The 16893-nt window shown below is 48.4% G+C and overlaps 1 protein-coding gene across 1 annotated transcript; it reads right to left on the reverse strand.

Moving 5' to 3' along the window:
• Window positions 1-4088: 4088 nt before the first annotated feature.
• Window positions 4089-6069, reverse strand: LOC135588964 (xyloglucan galactosyltransferase XLT2-like). Its single transcript, XM_065081292.1, has one exon. It carries the CDS (start codon window positions 5826-5828, stop codon window positions 4359-4361), a length of 1470 nt encoding a protein of 489 aa, XP_064937364.1. The 5' UTR covers window positions 5829-6069; the 3' UTR covers window positions 4089-4358.
• Window positions 6070-16893: the final 10824 nt, after the last annotated feature.

The raw sequence follows: 16893 nt of genomic DNA on the forward strand, positions 1-16893 counted from the left end.
CGATCATTTCAAGAATGGGGCAAACTGTGAAAAGAGGACATAATTGCTGCGGCAACAATTTCAAGAATGTGTGCTGCGACAGATAGGTCATCATTTGTCGTCAACGAAGCTAAGTCGTAGTGCTCATACTGCTGACAATAAATAATAACTCAAGTCAAAAGTAGGATCCACCTATACCTCAACTCTTTTACTGGGCATTATAAACTTCAACATCATCCATTATCTTAGACAGGCCTTTTGGGACTCATATTAACGGTAAAAAGGTGTCATCATATTGGTTCACCGAAAAATTGCTCATGAGTTATTATTATGAAAAAAAGTCGTTAACGTTCTATCAATTCTATATGATCCAGGTGAAAACGTCGGACTCTTTTAAGTATCACTTACACGAACGATCGAATTCATCGTACGTCTAAGTTAATAACACAAGATATATAAATATAGATATAAGTAGTTAAAAAGATAATTCTTTTTTTTTATTGTGTTGAAGGTAAATTTTTTATATCTAATCGTAAAAAGATAAAATATTTCATGAAATATTCTACGATATATTATTGGAGTTCAACGTTTTAGTCTCGGACGTACGTATACGAGTTCAGACCACAACGTTATTAACGTTATTAACTCGAGCTCATGGCCCAACATTTGACATTACCAATACAATGTCACGTGAATGACATTAGTCAAATAGTCCCAACCTCAATTATAAAATTGATGGTTCCAATTGTGTCCAATTTAGAATCGAAATCAAATCAGTTTCTTTTGCTTTCGAATTGAAATCATTTATTTAATTTTTTTTAAAAAAAAATTAAAATATCCTTTAGTTAGTCATTTATTAAAATATCCTTCAATTCGTTATTTGAAGGGGTGTTTAGTTTTTTTCTTTTTTTTTTTATCTGATTCACAATCAAACTAGAATTGTTGATTTCAGTTTCGATTCTAAATTTCAAGAATCGAAACCTAAATCCCAAAACTCAAAACTCAATCAGTTCAATTCGAAAACACCAAATCGTTGATGTAGTTCAAATAGGCATGACCCGAAATCTGGAATCGACTATTTTAGGTCCTTTATTTTTTAAATTTTAATTTTTGATAAGATAAATTAAAGTAGCAAAAATTAATAATCTTATTTCAAAATTTTGATAAAAAAATACACTTTGAAATGTCATATGTTTTCATATACATAATAATAAAAAATAAATACACAAAAAATATTTTTTTTATAATTATAGTTTCGACTCAAATTCTATGTCGTTGCAATCGAAATCGAACCGTCCAAATCTGATTCCACTTTAATTCTGAATAGATAAGCTGCAGGTCTATCTAATTACAATTTCAATATGATTTGGTTCAAATCGAAACATGAATATACATATAATTTGATTCGATTCTAATTTTTGATCAATTTTGTTCTCAGAGTCTCGTTATAATCGAACCATGGTTCACCTGTACCGATTGATGGATAATTTAGATGTGATTCGGTGATATATTTGGTCTTTACACAGTCACTCTTGGCATCCAAGCCCACTTGGATGATGTAAACTCGTAGTTCGTCGGTAGTCTCGATACATAAGACAATAGAGGGATTTGAGAAGCTTGGAACGAAAGCGAGCACAAAACATATATATATATACAACTTTCCCATTTCACATCTTACTGGGGTTTTATATTTCGATCATTTATTTTTTATGAATAACTAAAGAGAATCATAAAATTGATTTAAACAAGCCAAGCAAAGCTTGAGATGTGAAATGGGAATGCAATGGAAACCTTCGGAAGAAGACTGCATGGCATTCGAATTTGAGGTATCTGTTGCCAAATTAGGGATAGTGCTGAATAAATAGGAAAGTTGAACTGTTTTATCAGGTCATCATTTGCATGCATCGAAAGGAGCTAAGGATAAGAATCGTTGATAACATGCATTAATTGACTAACATTATTGAAATTTCTAAATTGATCCGAATAATATAATAATCAATCCGAATTTCTTATTGAAGTGATCACATATGCAAAATATTTTATATAGCCAAATCCATGTCAAACAACAACACATGTTGTACGTCTCATCAATCAATGTATTATTAGAATGTTTAAAATAAGATATACAATATCGTATTATATCGATATTTCAAAGTTGACTCAGTACGATACGGTACCGACGTATCGAGACATATATCAGGATATACCGAACGGTATACCAGGGTTTATCGAGCTATTTCCTCTTACTATAGTAATGTAACACTCTACAGTATACCATGTAGGACTATAGTACTGTTATAGTATATTACTATAGTACTGTAGCATGATCCGTTCGGTAATGGGTGGTCTGCGTACCGATATACCGTTGGACCAGTACATATCGCCCGTATCAGGTGGTACCATTCAAAATTATGTTTAAAATATTATATTTTTTTTGTTTGGAGAGGAAATCATATTGCAATCAATCAAAGAGAGAGTTACAAACTGTCCGCATCAATTACGTAAAAACTATATTGCAATCAAGAATATGCAGTTCCAATGTAGGAACGAATATATTAAGAAACAGTATATTAGAACTACAATTGTCTCCATCATAATCGTAGGAAACATGGCAATGCATTATCATGATTCTCAACCATAAATTATTAGAATATATATATTTTACATTTATTTTCGATCGATAAGCTCATATATTTTCTCTTATTTTATAATATTTGCGTATATATTTCACATACAATACTAATGAAAATTTAAGGTTGTCATATGTCATTTCATTCTTTTTTTTTTTTCGTCTCAATCTTTCGCTCCTTCTCCTCCAAAGTCACATCATAATCACAAATATAATATTTGGATTCATCAAACTCAAAGTCTTAATCCAATTTTGCAACAAAGTATTGCAACTCATGCAACTCGAAGAAATTCACCTTATGCAACAAAGTCTTGTCACTTATTGCTCGCTCGCTGTCTTATGTTCTTCTTCAACAGTGTAAGGTGAGTTGAAGATCACAACAAGATTCCATTTCAGTGCCCTTCATTTTAAATCAAGGAGTTTACTATTTAGAGTTTTTTTTTCTTACTACCCACAACTCTTTTATTACTCATAGTCTCTTTAAAAATTAATAAAAAATATATCTTACAATTCATAATTCCTCTAATTTTATTTTACTTTTATCTTCTTTTTTTTTCCTTCTCACAGTCCTTGCCTGCATACCTTACTATCTTCGACTCATAGTCTTTACCTACGTATCTTACTATCTTCGACTTTCTCCATCGCTTGTGCACTGTACTAAACAATTTGTAAATACTTGAAATATAATATCTTCTATGTTAATATAACTGAATATCTTCTAGGGTATTATAAAATGCAAATAATCCTAAAATTATTAAATCATTATATAAACATAAAAAAATATTTCTTTTATCATCATTTTCGATCTTTAGTTCGTCCCATTTTATTATTTATCTTTTTTTAATCATTTTACGTTAACTTCGACAATTAGGAGGAGAATGAGAAGACAAAAAAAAAGAAAGAAAATGAGTTTTAAGTAGAAAACTATAAAGATTTTATTAAAACTAAATTATAGATTGAGAAGATATACATCTATTTACAAAGACATAACTTAAGAAAATTTAAAGTTCTTAATATGAAATTATAAATAACAATATGAGGATTGTAATATTCTAAATTAATTACTTTACCAACACAAGAACCCATTTTCGAACTTTGTGGATCTGAAATGAGTTCTTTTTTATCAATTGGAATGAAAATGAGTCCATTAAAAGGCACAGATGATTTTATCTGATGAGTCAAACTCTTAGTTTTCTTGATGCATGAATTTTCAATAATTCTCAATCTAATTATTAATTATTTATTTATCTATCCCCACGAGAGAAGTATAATATTTTATTAGTTTATATGGATGACTTATTCTGAATCAACAATAAAGAATCAGTCTATCCAAAAGGCTCGGTGACAAGTGATCTTTCAAACATCTCATCTAAGTTTTGGTGTTGGAGTTATTTTTGCTGACACAGAAGTCGTCGTGCTTCCTTTTAAGGTATTCCAGGGAAATGAACATCGCAAACTCAAGAAATAAGGCCGAAGAATACATCAGAACGTTGTAATAATTAATATTTTCGCTAGCAGAGCAAACTAACTCCGTTCATCTTCTATATCCAGCATCGTAATGCTTCCATGGTGCACGCATCTTCTTCCCAGATTTCCATTAACCCTCTCCTCCGCCTTTTTTCGGTGCAGGCGTTGCTGCCTCAAACACGGAAGGAATGTATCCATTTCGAGAAAGAAAATGCTAAAAAAGGTAATAAATACAAAATACCATTCATGAGAAGATTCCGTTCCCATCCCTACGCCGCCGGTGCTACTGCCCCCGGAACCGCTGGAGCACCCCCTTCACTGCCACGTCGAAGGCGTCCTGCATGCCCTCGCCCAGCCCTTCCTCTACTGCGGCGTAAAGCAGCCTCGGTATCATCTCCACCACCCTCTCCCTCATCTTGCGCGCCCTCTTCTCCCCTATCCCCTCCAATACCTCCTTCACGCTCACCGTCCCGTTCTTCACCTCCCGGCTGTCGATGAACACCGACCACTCCCCCTCCCTCTCCTCGCCGGACTCCGGCAGGTACCATTCGTATTGCCCGTACGCGCTTCGCCGCCAGAACACCACCGGCACCGCCCCGACCAGCATGCAGTCGAACATGGACCGCCGGGTGTAGCTGTCGCCTTTTGGCTGCAGGCAGAACGCCGAGTCCAGGAACAGGCGCATCGCCGCCGCGCTCCGGTTCTGGCGCCGCACCTTCCACCAGTCCAGCGACCGGCACTTGCCCTTCCCCGCTCTCTTGCACTCCTTAAATAAGAAATCCCGGAAGTCGTCCTTCACCTGCGGCCGAGGCGCCCCCGCGAAGCCGAACAGAGTCGACCGGTTCCTGTTCAGCACGAATCGCTGCCACTGTCGGACCTCGGCGGCGGTACGCGGGTGGAACCCCGTCGGATACGGTACTCCGACGTCGTTGTTATCCGATGGGTTGCGCTCGATGATGAGGCGGGTCACCTTCTCCATCCCGGCCATGTTGAGGAAGCTTCCGCCCCAGCCGTCGTTCCCCGACCGGTGGAAGTCCCACGAGATCCGTCCCAGCGTGATGAAGTGATCCGATCCGTTGGATCGCTTCCAGGGGGGCTGCTCCTTGATCCAGCGTAGGAGAAGCGCGGAGTCACGATCTCGTGAGGCGGCGTCCCCGGACCAGAGGTGCTTGCCGACGGAGAGGCCTGCGTAGAAGGGTATGTAGAAGGCTGCGGCGGCGGAAGGGTCCACAGTGCGGCACCGGTGTGTAAGAATGCGGCGATGGAAGATGAGCTCCAAGGAGAATTGGTCGGTGCAGTACCAGTAGGGGAGCAGGTTGGCGGGGACAACTCCGGCGAGTTCACCAGCAGGAGGACCGAAACCGCCGTTGGAGAGAGCGACGCAGAGGGACTGCCACGGGTTGAGTTCGTCGCAGGCAGCGAGGACGTCGGCGTTGAAGGCCGTCGGGAGGTCGTAGACGAAGATGAGGCCGGAGGAGCACGAGTCCGTGACGGTATTAGCGGAAGGAGGTGGAGGAAGCCGAGAAGGGTTATCCGGGCGGGGTAGGAGGAGGCGTGGGGAGGAGAGGTTGTGGGAGTAAAGAAAGAAACGTAGTGGGACGAGAAGGAAGCAAACGACGGTCAAGAGTTGACAGCAGGGGAGGAAGGCAGGGGACTTGAGAGGAGGATGATGTGGCGAGCAGGCGGCGCCGGAAGGCGGTGGCAGCAACTTTTTGGTCTCCTTGAGGTTGGATTCCTGCGGCCGAGACTCCATTAAGATAGTAGGAGGTTGTAAGTTACCAGAAATTGTGCTATGAGGACTCGTCCCGACGACTTGAGAGAGCGAAAGAGAGAGACAGAGAAGTGGGCAATGCGCGTTTGCGTGGTTTATATGGGAGAAGGTGCATCCCTTACGTGCTTGGTGATGAGGAGTTCCTACGTGTCTTTGTTTACTCTCAAGACTAAGAGGCAGGCAGAGAGGTTTTGGGCATTAGATGGAGTAGAAGCCGGACAGGGGTGGGGGGAGATGTTAGGACGGTATTAAATGTTAGTGCAGAGCTGTGATGGGTTTAGCTTCCGATGGAGAACACGGCGTTTCCTTTTTAGGCCATCAAGTTGGACGATTTGCTTCCTAAATATACAAAGTTATCACCTTACCTTTGTTTTCTTTTTTTTTTTACGATAAATACGACTAATTAACCATCCAATATTAATAGAATATTGAATAACATCATTTATTTCATCGTTCAAAGCTTAGAAAATAATGTATTAAACTAATATTTTGTTGTTTTTTTTGGTGTTTGTCCTTCCAAATTCCAAATAATAATATACTCTAACATTCATATAGAAAATATATTTATTAAAATATTCGAGTTGATAAAAAATACACCATCAGCCAATCATCACTTACCATGTAACCGTCACAAAGGAAAAGACCTAAATGACCTACCACCCACTTGCTTGCACGGATAAGTGTATAGCGATTATAAATTATCTCCCTGCAAAATATTCATAAGAATATTTCATAGAATTTCAAGGGACAACTTGGGTTTGTTACGAATTGTCTCGTTGTGGAATATTCCGTAGAAGTTTAAGAGTTACAAATCATCTCTCATGCAAAATATTCATTGAATATTCTACTAAGAGCTCAAGAAGTAGCTCGAGTCGGTTACAAACCCCCCTTTGAATCTTCACGGAATATATCATTTTTTCAAGTCAAGTATTAAAACATACTCTCACTGAAAGAGTGAAAATCGAGAACATAGACTAATAAAAGTTGACGTCGAAACTAACTTGAGCGTTAAAGTGATCGACTTGGGAAGCTTCTCTCGACTTCGGTCTTTGTGCAATTGACATATTAAGAGGAGGTGTTTTTCATCTCGAATGACTTAGTACTTACAGATCAGGACCGTGCTGACAAGAATATCAATGATATTTAACTTCAACATTCAATATATTATTGTATAGGTTGGTCTCTAAGTCTAATTTCATGTACGAGCATCATATATGTCATTTAATATAATAAAAATATTTTAAATTTTAAAACATTATTCATATTGAAAACTAAGTTAATCATAATAATATATAATTCACAATCGTTTTCTTGAGTTTAAAAGTATATTTAAAAGAAAAAATGTAAGAAATTTCTTAATGTTTTTACTAGATTGTCTTAAAAAGTAGTATCAAAAGCTTTTTTTTTTGCTATAAAATATAATATATCAAAAAAATTATTGTCAAACTACATCAAGATATTCTCAATTTCTCTTTTATCCTTCGTACCATTTTAAACTATCTTAACATACCGTTAAAAAAAAAAAGATAATCGAGAATGTGTACATAACATTCTTTTGCGACACTCAGATCTATATAATTTTCAAGTTAGGAAAGAGAATGTTCAAATTTTATTAGACTCAGGGAAAGAAATTAGATCATACAAATAAGGAGATAGGTTTATGTAACTACAAAGCTATTACATAATGTTATTCATATCGAAGCAGTTCTATTTGATTGTTGTCACTCCAACTCCATTTTGGATCACATACCCAAGAGCTCAAAAATAACTATTAAGATGATTCATCATCGAGAATCTACCTATTTAGAATCGAGATAAAAATATTTTTTGATAATAATAAATTAATGAGCTTTATAACAGGCTTGACCCAAAAAAAATATATATATATATAATATAGGTAAAATATTTCTTTTGGGTTCACCACACGATAAGCGGACGGTCACATAACGAGCTACAATTGGGGATGAATTATCCCTCTATCGCTATTAATATCACATCTCGGCATTAGCTCAACCTTATTGTAAAAAAGGAAATATAATTCACCTTGTATATTATCTTATCAGGAATCATCAAACTTAATGCGTATGTAAAACCAATATTTACTTAGCAATTCGTCCAATTTGATGGCAAGTCAGCCCCAATCCAAACTTCAACTACTACTAATTTGTCACTACATGATAACAACCTCTCCTGATAACAACTTCAACAACACTCAAATCTCCCCAACTACATGTGTAAATATGGAGTATTGTGTATTATTTCAATTAATAAAATCTTCTTCTTTATATTTTATTTTTATCATGGTATTAGAGCTCTCGCCGTGAAGGCCACTTCTAAACATCTCGAAGCATCTCGAAATAGACCCGTCTCCCCATCGAACTCCATCGAATATCGGCTCCTTCTCCTACTGCGTTGTGGACCACGACTCTATCTCAAAGTAGTGTAGCGTTTTCCACGGACGTCCTCCAGGATCGTTGCGTTGGCATCCTTCGAAGCTGAACAAGGGCACTATGTCGTGCCCTCTTCTCCTCCCTCTTCTTCTCCCTACGCTGGCAGCATTCTTAACTACCGCCCTTCCTTTGCCTCTTCCTACAGAAGCAGAGCTGACGCAACCTCGCAACTGCTCCCCGGCCAGTGACCTCTCCTCCTCGTTCCCGCATCTCACTCGAGCGAGAAGTGCCACTGCCGCCATCCTTACCACAACAGCCCTCACAACCGCAGCAGCCCTCTCTGCTACATCAGCTATAGTAGCAGTAGTCTGCTCTTCTCCCAAGCTGCTATCCTCTGCTTCTTCTTTGCCTCGACAAGCAACATCTAGAACCATTTCTAAGTTCCCAACTGTAGAACTGTTGCACAGAGATATGCAGCTTTACACAATATTGATCATTGTCAATATTGATCAACAACCCACAACCCATTTGCCACCAACACCTCTTCTTCCCTGATCATTGTCTCATTACAGACTTCTAGTTGCTCTCACATATTGGTACATATCCTCTGATAGGGGTAAAAAATTGATTTGACATAATACCCCGGATTTGACGTGATGCACCCCCACGTCGGACACCCTATGCGGCACACTGCCCTAGAACGTGCATTAACAACGACACGACGTGCACCCACACCCGCCATACCCAAACAACCTCCTCGGCTGACCCCTCATGGCCGGCCGAGGCAGGGGATGGCGCTGACTGACACCCCCCATACCCTGCGGCAGCTCGGCCTTCCACGCAACGACCACGACGACAGACGCCATCAGAGGTACGACCCTGCCCCGGCAGGATGGCACATCAGGTAACATCAAACCCACTTATAAATACCCTCTGGCTCCCAACAGGAAGGGGGACGATCTCACTCAAAAACTCCTCTCTACCATCACTGACTTGATCGTTGGAGGGGTCGGGCCGAACCACCGACCCGACCTGTGTGCAGGTACTCGACCGCCGCCGAACCCACTTGACGCCGTGGAACTTTCCAGTCAGATCCCCTACATCAGTCACCACAGCACCCCCGGGGAAGCCATGTCTGATCCCAGCCATTTGGAGCCCTGAACCAGCCGTGTCGATATAGAGGTCACGGCTAAAAAAGTTACTTACCGTAACAGATTGGCGCTAGAAGGAGGGCCGTCCAAATGTCAGGCGATCAGCGAATATGCCTCGGCGGATCCTCAACTACCGAGCTCCCCGCCTTGGGGGAGCATCCCCCGCATAATGAAACCCACGACGACCGCCCCGCGGCGGTATCGGAGCGCTGCTGGCGACTGTTCAATGACCCAGGCTTATCAACCCCCGACGGCGCGCCTGCCAGCCCGTCGTTGGTATCACCCGAGGCTTTTCACGACCTCGCCCACCAAGTCCGGACCCTAACAAGCATGGTCCAGACCATCATCCCGATCGTCTCCCAACGGACCCCTCCGCACGCGACCCGGCCCTCGCCACAACGGGAGACCCCCATCCAGACTCACCTGCCACTTCCTGAGCTCCCCATCTCACCTCAAAACCCCGCAGCTCGGCCCGGGAGCCGAGAAGCAGAAGACACGGCAAGCCGACCCGACCCCGAGGTTCCGACCGCCGACTCGACTAATGCCCTACGGGCTCATCTACGCCTTGTCAGTCAAAGGCTTGACGAGGTACAACAGGAAGTCCACAAGTTAAAGGGAGAGCTCGGGGCAGACGGACGCCAAGGATCTCCGTTTACCCCCGAGATACAAAATCAGGCGATCCCGCCGCACTTCCGCCTCCCCTCTTTGGATGCGTATGACGGCGCCACCGACCCGGTACACCACGTGGCCGCTTTCCGCGCCCAAATAGCGCTATTTGGAACTTCCGACGCCCTGATGTGTAGGGCATTCCCAACACTCTGCGCGGGCCGGCCCGCACGTGGTACGGCAGCCTGAAGCCGGGGACCATCGCCTCCTTCGACCAGCTCGCCAAGGATTTCGAGCTTAACTTTCTGGCGTACGCCCGACCTAAACCGTCCATGGCATTACTCCTCGGGCTCAACCAGAGGGAGGACGAGCCCCTCTCCCACTTTGTGAACCGATTTACAACCCAAATCCGTGGATTGTCGGATGCTCACCCCTCTTTCTTGATGCAGGCATTCATGACAGGCCTGCGCCCCCTCCAGGTTCTTTTGGTCGCTCGTAGAGCGACCCCCCGTCGCAGTCCCCGAGATGCTCTAGCGTGCCAGTCAGTTCATCGCCGCGGAGACTTGGATGTCTGGGAGGCGGGAGGAACACAAAAAGGTCAAGTCAGAACCGCCCCGACAGCAACAACCCGCCGCCTCCCGACGAAAGTTGGACAGACCTGACCCGAGGCCTCCTCTTCCCACCTTGAATTCGTCCCGGACTGAAATATTCCTACACGAAAAGGGGAAAGGACTGCTCAAGGACCCTCGCCCGATGAGGAACCCGCCGGAGCTCGCGGACCGATCGAGATATTGTCGATTTCATCGGCAGCACGGGCACGACACTAAGCAATGCTACGAGCTGAAGAGGCAAATCGAGGAGCTTATCCTCAGAGGTCACCTTGGCCGGTACCTCCGGCCGAACAAAGAGCAGTCGCCTCGCCCAGAAGGTCCCGTCGAGCAGCACATCGATGTGATAGCCGGGGGCCCCGCATCAGGGGGAGGTTCCATGTCGGGCAGGAAGGCGTATGCCCGAGCCGCGCCTGACGAAGCCTCGGGGCACGAGCCGGAGCCCGAGATCACATTCCCAACCGGAGCTACCGAGCGACCCGACCACGACGACGCTTTGGTAATATCAGCCAGGGTAGCCAACGCACAAATGAGGAGGATCATGGTCGACACGGGGAGCTCGGCCGACATACTCTACTTCGACGCCTATCAAAAGCTGGGCCTGGTCAGGGAGAATCTGAGCCCGATGTGCTCGGCGCTCACCGGTTTCACGGGAGATTAAATATCACCCATGGGGGCCATTACTTTACCCCTGACTTTGGGGACCCCACCGAAGTCGAAGATTGTGATGGCCACTTTTCTGGTGGTCGACCTTCCTACCGCCTACAATGCCATACTCGGTCGGCCGACCCTCAACAAGGTCAGAGCGGTCGTCTCGACCTACTACCAGACCATTAAATTCCCAACTCACGCTGGAGTCGGGGAGGCTACGGGAAGCCCCCGAGAATCCAGGCGGTGCTACCTTACCGCCGTATCATTGGGCAAGAGAGCCAGGACCGAATCGCCCCTGGAAGATCCGCGGGAAAAGAAGAAATTGACTCCCCATCCCGAGCCGACGGGGTCCACCGTTGACATTCCTTTGCAAGAAGCTCGGTCGGACCAGACCGTGAAGATCGGATCGGAACTACCAGAGCGGGAACGGGAGCAGCTCGTCGGTCTCCTACGGGAAAATGCCGTCGTCTTCGCATGGTCCCCATCGGACATGACGGGCGTCGACCCCGAGGTCGCAGAGCACCATCTCAACATCCCACCTGACGCCCACCCGGTGAAACAAAAGGCCCGGCGCCAGGCCCCTGATCGACAACGTGCGATACAAGAGGAGGTGGACTGGCTCCTGGCCGCAGGCTTCATAGAAGAAGCCAAATATCCTCAGTGGCTGTCCAATGTAGTCCTCGTGAAGAAACACAATGGAAGCTGGAGGATGTGTGTTGACTACACCAGTCTCAACGATGCATGCCCTAAAGACTGCTACCCCCTCCCAAAGATCGACCAGCTGGTCGACGCAACAGCCGGTCACGCGCGACTCTCTTTCATGGATGCCTACTCAGGGTATAACCAGATCAGGATGGCGCCCGGCGACAGAGAGCACACAGCCTTCCTCACCGATCAGGGCGTGTACTTCTACAAAGTCATGCCGTTCGGGCTGAAAAATGCCGGGGCCACATACCAGAGGACGGTAAACAAGATGTTCGCCCATCAAATCGGAAGGAACATGGAAGTCTACGTGGACGACATGATCGTGAAGAGCCAAGAGGCCGGAACACACCTCGTCGACCTAGCCGAAGCCTTCTCCACGCTACGCAAGTTCGGCATGCGGCTCAACCCCGTGAAGTGCGCCTTCGGCGTCACCTCCGGGAAGTTCCTTGGATTCATTGTGCACGAGAGAGGAATCGACGCCAACCCGGAGAAGGTTCAAGCGATAATCAATATGCAGTCTCCCCGGACGGTCAAAGACCTGCAGCGACTTAACGGGAGACTTGTCGCCCTATCTCGCTTCCTTGCCCGATCGGGCGATCGCTGCCTCCCATTCTTCAAAGCGCTCAAAAGCCCGAAGAACTTCCAGTGGACATCAGAATGCGAGGAAGCTTTCAAACAAATGAAACAGCACTTGGCCAGCCTTCCCCGGCTCGCCTCCGTCTCTCCGGGCGAGAGGCTGGGTCTCTACTTGGCGGCCTCCCAGCATGCGGTCAGCTCTGTCCTAGTCAAGGAAAGCTCCGGCCAACAACTCCCGATCTACTACGTCAGCCACGTCCTGAGTGGACCTGAGGAGCATTACCCGCCGATAGAGAAACTCGCGCTCGCCCTAGTGCTCTCAGCTCGGCAGTTGCGCCCCTACTTCCAGGCACACCCGGTGGAGGTCGTCACCGACCAACCCCTTCGGCAGGTCTTAACGAAATTTGATGTTGCAGGACGGCTCCTCAAATGGGCGGTGGAGCTCGGCGAACATGACATAAGGTACTCGCCCAGGACCGCCGTCAAGGCCCAAGTGGTAGCCGACTTCATTGCGGAGCTGACGCAGCTGGAGGACGCAAATCTCAAGCGGGCTCCCGAAGCTTGGACCCTACACGTTGACAGCTCGGCCAACTCAAAGGGCGCAGGCGCAGGGCTGGTCCTCCTCGCCCCTGACGGACGCTCGTTCGAGCGATCCCTTTGCTTCGGGTTCAAAGCCATCAACAACGAGGCGGAGTACGAGGCGCTCTTAGCGGGACTAAGGCTGGCCCTCGAAATGCAGGTGGCCACGATACGCGTCCTCACCGACTCACAACTTGTGGCTGAGCAGCTCAACGGCGGATACGAAGCTCGGGACGCGACCATGGCAAAATACCTGGCACGGGTAAGGGACCTGACCCCCAAGTTTTGCTACTTTACCTTATCCAATGTTCCGAGGAAGAAAAACGAACGAGCCGACGCCCTAGCTAAGCTGGCGTCAAAACCGACCTCCGAGGCACGGCCGGAGGTTGAGGAGCTCCCTGCTCGTGCCATTGAAGTGGCGACTACGGCCTCAGGCAACGCCCCGATCACGTGGGTGCAGGAGCTACTACGCTTCAAGCGGGACGGAACCCTTCCCCTCGACAAAGCCGCGGCTCGGCGCCTGCGTCGTACACACGTATGGTACACCGAGGAGAGCGGCCGACTTTACAAACGGTCCTTCACATATCCCCTCCTGCGATGCCTGGAGCCTGACGAAGCCCAGGCGGTCCTAGCCGAAACCCACGAGGGGGTCTGCGGCGAGCACATCGACGGGCGAACCTTGGCGCACAAAATACTTCGCCAAGGCTACTACTGGCCGACCATGTGCCGGGACGCGAAAGCTTACGTACAGCGGTGCAGCTCGTGCCAACAGCACGCCCGCGCTCCCCGACAACCCGCGGTCCCGCTCAGCCCCATCGACTGCACATGGCCATTCACGCAGTGGGGATTGGACCTCCTCGGACCCTTCCCACCGGCTTCTGGACAGCGGAAGTACATAATTATAGGAGTGGACTACTTCACAAAGTGGGTCGAGGCCGAGCCGCTGACGACGATCACGGAACATAAAATGGAGAAGTTCGTGTGGAAGAACTTGGTAACTCGGTTCGGGTTGCCCAAGGCCATTATCACGGACAACGGACCTCAGTTCGCCGGCAGAAGGTTCCAGGAATTCTGTGCCAATCATGGCATTCAACTGAGGTTCAGCTCGGTGGCTCACCCCCAGACGAACGGGCTGGCAGAGGTAACCAACCGATCCATCTTGGACGGACTCAAGAGAAGAGTGTCAGCAGCCCGGTCAGCCTGGGCAGACGAGCTCCCCAGTGTACTATGGTCACTGCGCACCACTCCTAAGGCCGCGACCGGAGAATCCCCGTACAGTTTGACGTTCGGGACCGAAGCCGTCTTGCCACCCGAGATGGCCGTCGCCACCATTCGGACAAAGAGCTATGACGAGGAAGTCTCGAACGAAGGACTTCGTGCCAGCCTCGACGTGCTCGAGGTGCGACGCGCTGACGCGCACCTGAAAGCCCTCTCTTACCAGAGAGCCGTCGCGAGGGTCTACAACAAAAAGGTACGACCCCGACCGATCAAGTTAGGCGATCTAGTCCTACGAAGGGTTGAGGTTAGCGACCCGACCCGAGCAAGGGGAAAGCTGGCCCCCAAGTGGGAGGGACCTTATCAGGTCGTCAAGGTAGTCCGACCGGGTGCTTACCGCCTCACGTCGATGGACGGTTCTCCTTTGCCGAGAACCTGGAACGTCGGAAACCTTAAGAAGTTTTTCATTTGAAACGAAGAAACCTTTTCCGTTTAAAGAGGAAGAACTCTCTCCCGAAGGAAGAAGCTTTGCCTAGGAAAAGAAGAAGGGAACAATAAAGCGGATGGAGAAAAGTCTTTCCTTTTATTGAAGACAGCAAACCAAAATACAGGACCCGACTTACAAAACCCGGCCAACAAAAACAAATACAAAACCCCTTTATTTTTGGGGGACCTCTAGGCGATCGTCGAAGGGGACTTCCTCGGGCATATCCACCCCCCGGTCCTCGGGGTGAGGGGTAAAAGGGTCCTCCTCCACCTCGAGACCCGGGTGACGAGCACGGAAACGGGACGTAGCGATACGGTATCCATATTCAAAGGATACCCGCCCCGTCCGCGTTAGCCCGAGCTCGAACCCCTCCGACCTCTTGTAGGCCTCAAGGAGCTCCTTGTCTCTCGCGGGTCGGAGACGGGCCTCCTCCGCCAGTGCCTCCGAGGCCGTCTTCGCCTCATCCAGCTTTTTGCTGAGGGCGCTCGCCTCCGTCTTCACCAGGCGGAGCTCAGTCCGCTCCACCCTTATTGTCTTCTAGAGTCCCTCGTTCGCCTTCTTAGAAACCTCGAGCTCCGACCGGAGGCGCGCCGCCTCCGCCTCCAGGTCCAACGCACGCCGCTCGGCAGCCGCCACGGCCTCCGGACCAGCTCCGGCTCGAACCTCTTCAACCTGGCAGACGAGTTCAGCGTTGCGACTGGCCAGGCCCCCGATGACCCGGCCGACGTCGCGCACCCTGTCCATCAGGGCCACCGCGTAGTGGAGACCCTGCATAGAAGGAAACAGGTCAAGGAGGCCGGCGTCGGACAGATGAACCGGGAAAGCAGGAACATGCTTACCCAGGTCAAGTGACTGGGCCGACTTGTTGAGCAACGCCTCCGAGGGCAGGACATACAAGTCCCGAGCCATATCGGGATGGAGCGCGCCTCGGAGGAACGTCGCGGAGGGATCCCCTCCGGCCCACACCTTAGAGCCCCGGGACAAACCCTCCCAGCGGGGAACCAGGGGGTCGCTGAGCTCACCAGGCAGGATCTCGCTCGCTAGCCGCGTCAGGTACGGCTCCCCGTCTCTAGCAGGAAGCCGGCAGAGGTCGCGCACGGAGACAGGGCGAAGACCCTTCCCGGCCGTCCGACGACTAGGGACTGCCCCTCCACGATGAGAGCTCGCCTCGGGCCCCTTCGATGGGGTTGTCTTCGCCTTCTTCGAAGGGCGCCCAGCCTCGACCTCCAGCGGGGCGCCCGCCGAGCCGGGTAGCGGGTCGGTCGACGGAGCGGGAGTAGGAGGTTGCGGATCGGTTGGCGAAGCTGGAAGGGGGGGCTCTGAACCCTGACCCCCCAGGAGCGAGCGCAGGTTCACCATATCTACGAGAAACAAAAGAAGTTAGTACCCGGAGCCAACCACGCAAAACGCCCGGACGAAACGTAACTAAACATACCCATAGGCGTCGGGCTGAGGCCCGCCTCGACCAGCCATTACTCGGTCATGGTACGGATGGCCTGCGACCTAGGGAGAATCTCCTTGAGCCTCACCAGAGCTTGGCGCTCTGCCTCGCCCAGACATGGGGTGGTGTTATCGATCGCCCTCGCGGACCACTAAACCCCGAAACCCCAGTCCTGCGCACGGCTGACATAAAAAAACCTCCCCTTCCATCCCTTGTTACTGGAAGGGGCACCACCGACTCGAAAACCCGTCCGGGCTGACAAAAAATAGCCCCACGAACCCTTGCAGAGGCGGTAGCAGGAAAGAAAGAGGTTATGAGTGGGGGTGATGTTGGCATAATGGCATTCCCCTAGGAATACCACCAGGTAACGCCAAGAGTTTGGTGCCACCTGAGATGGCAAAATCCGCCAGAGAGACAGGCTGGATGCTATGAGGGGGTGAAGAGGAAAACGCAAGCCCGCCTCCAGGGCGTCGAGGGTCAGGGCGAAGCCGTTCGGGACTGGGTCATATGCCCGTTGACCCGGCTCGGGAGCACTGAGGATATGGTCCTCCGGGATGCTATAGCGCGCCCGGAGTTCCTCCAGCAAGGCCCCGCTCACGGTGGAATCAATGTTGTGCGGCCACATCAGAGCCTCAAGG

The sequence above is a fragment of the Musa acuminata genome, chromosome BXJ1-8 (assembly GCF_036884655.1).
Source record: "Musa acuminata AAA Group cultivar baxijiao chromosome BXJ1-8, Cavendish_Baxijiao_AAA, whole genome shotgun sequence".
Taxonomy (NCBI): domain Eukaryota; kingdom Viridiplantae; phylum Streptophyta; class Magnoliopsida; order Zingiberales; family Musaceae; genus Musa; species Musa acuminata.

What these genes read in the sequence shown, in the direction of transcription:
- LOC135588964 (XM_065081292.1), bottom strand. Translation starts at nt 5,828, where the DNA reads ATGGAGTCTCGGCCGCAGGAATCCAACCTCAAGGAGACCAAAAAGTTG.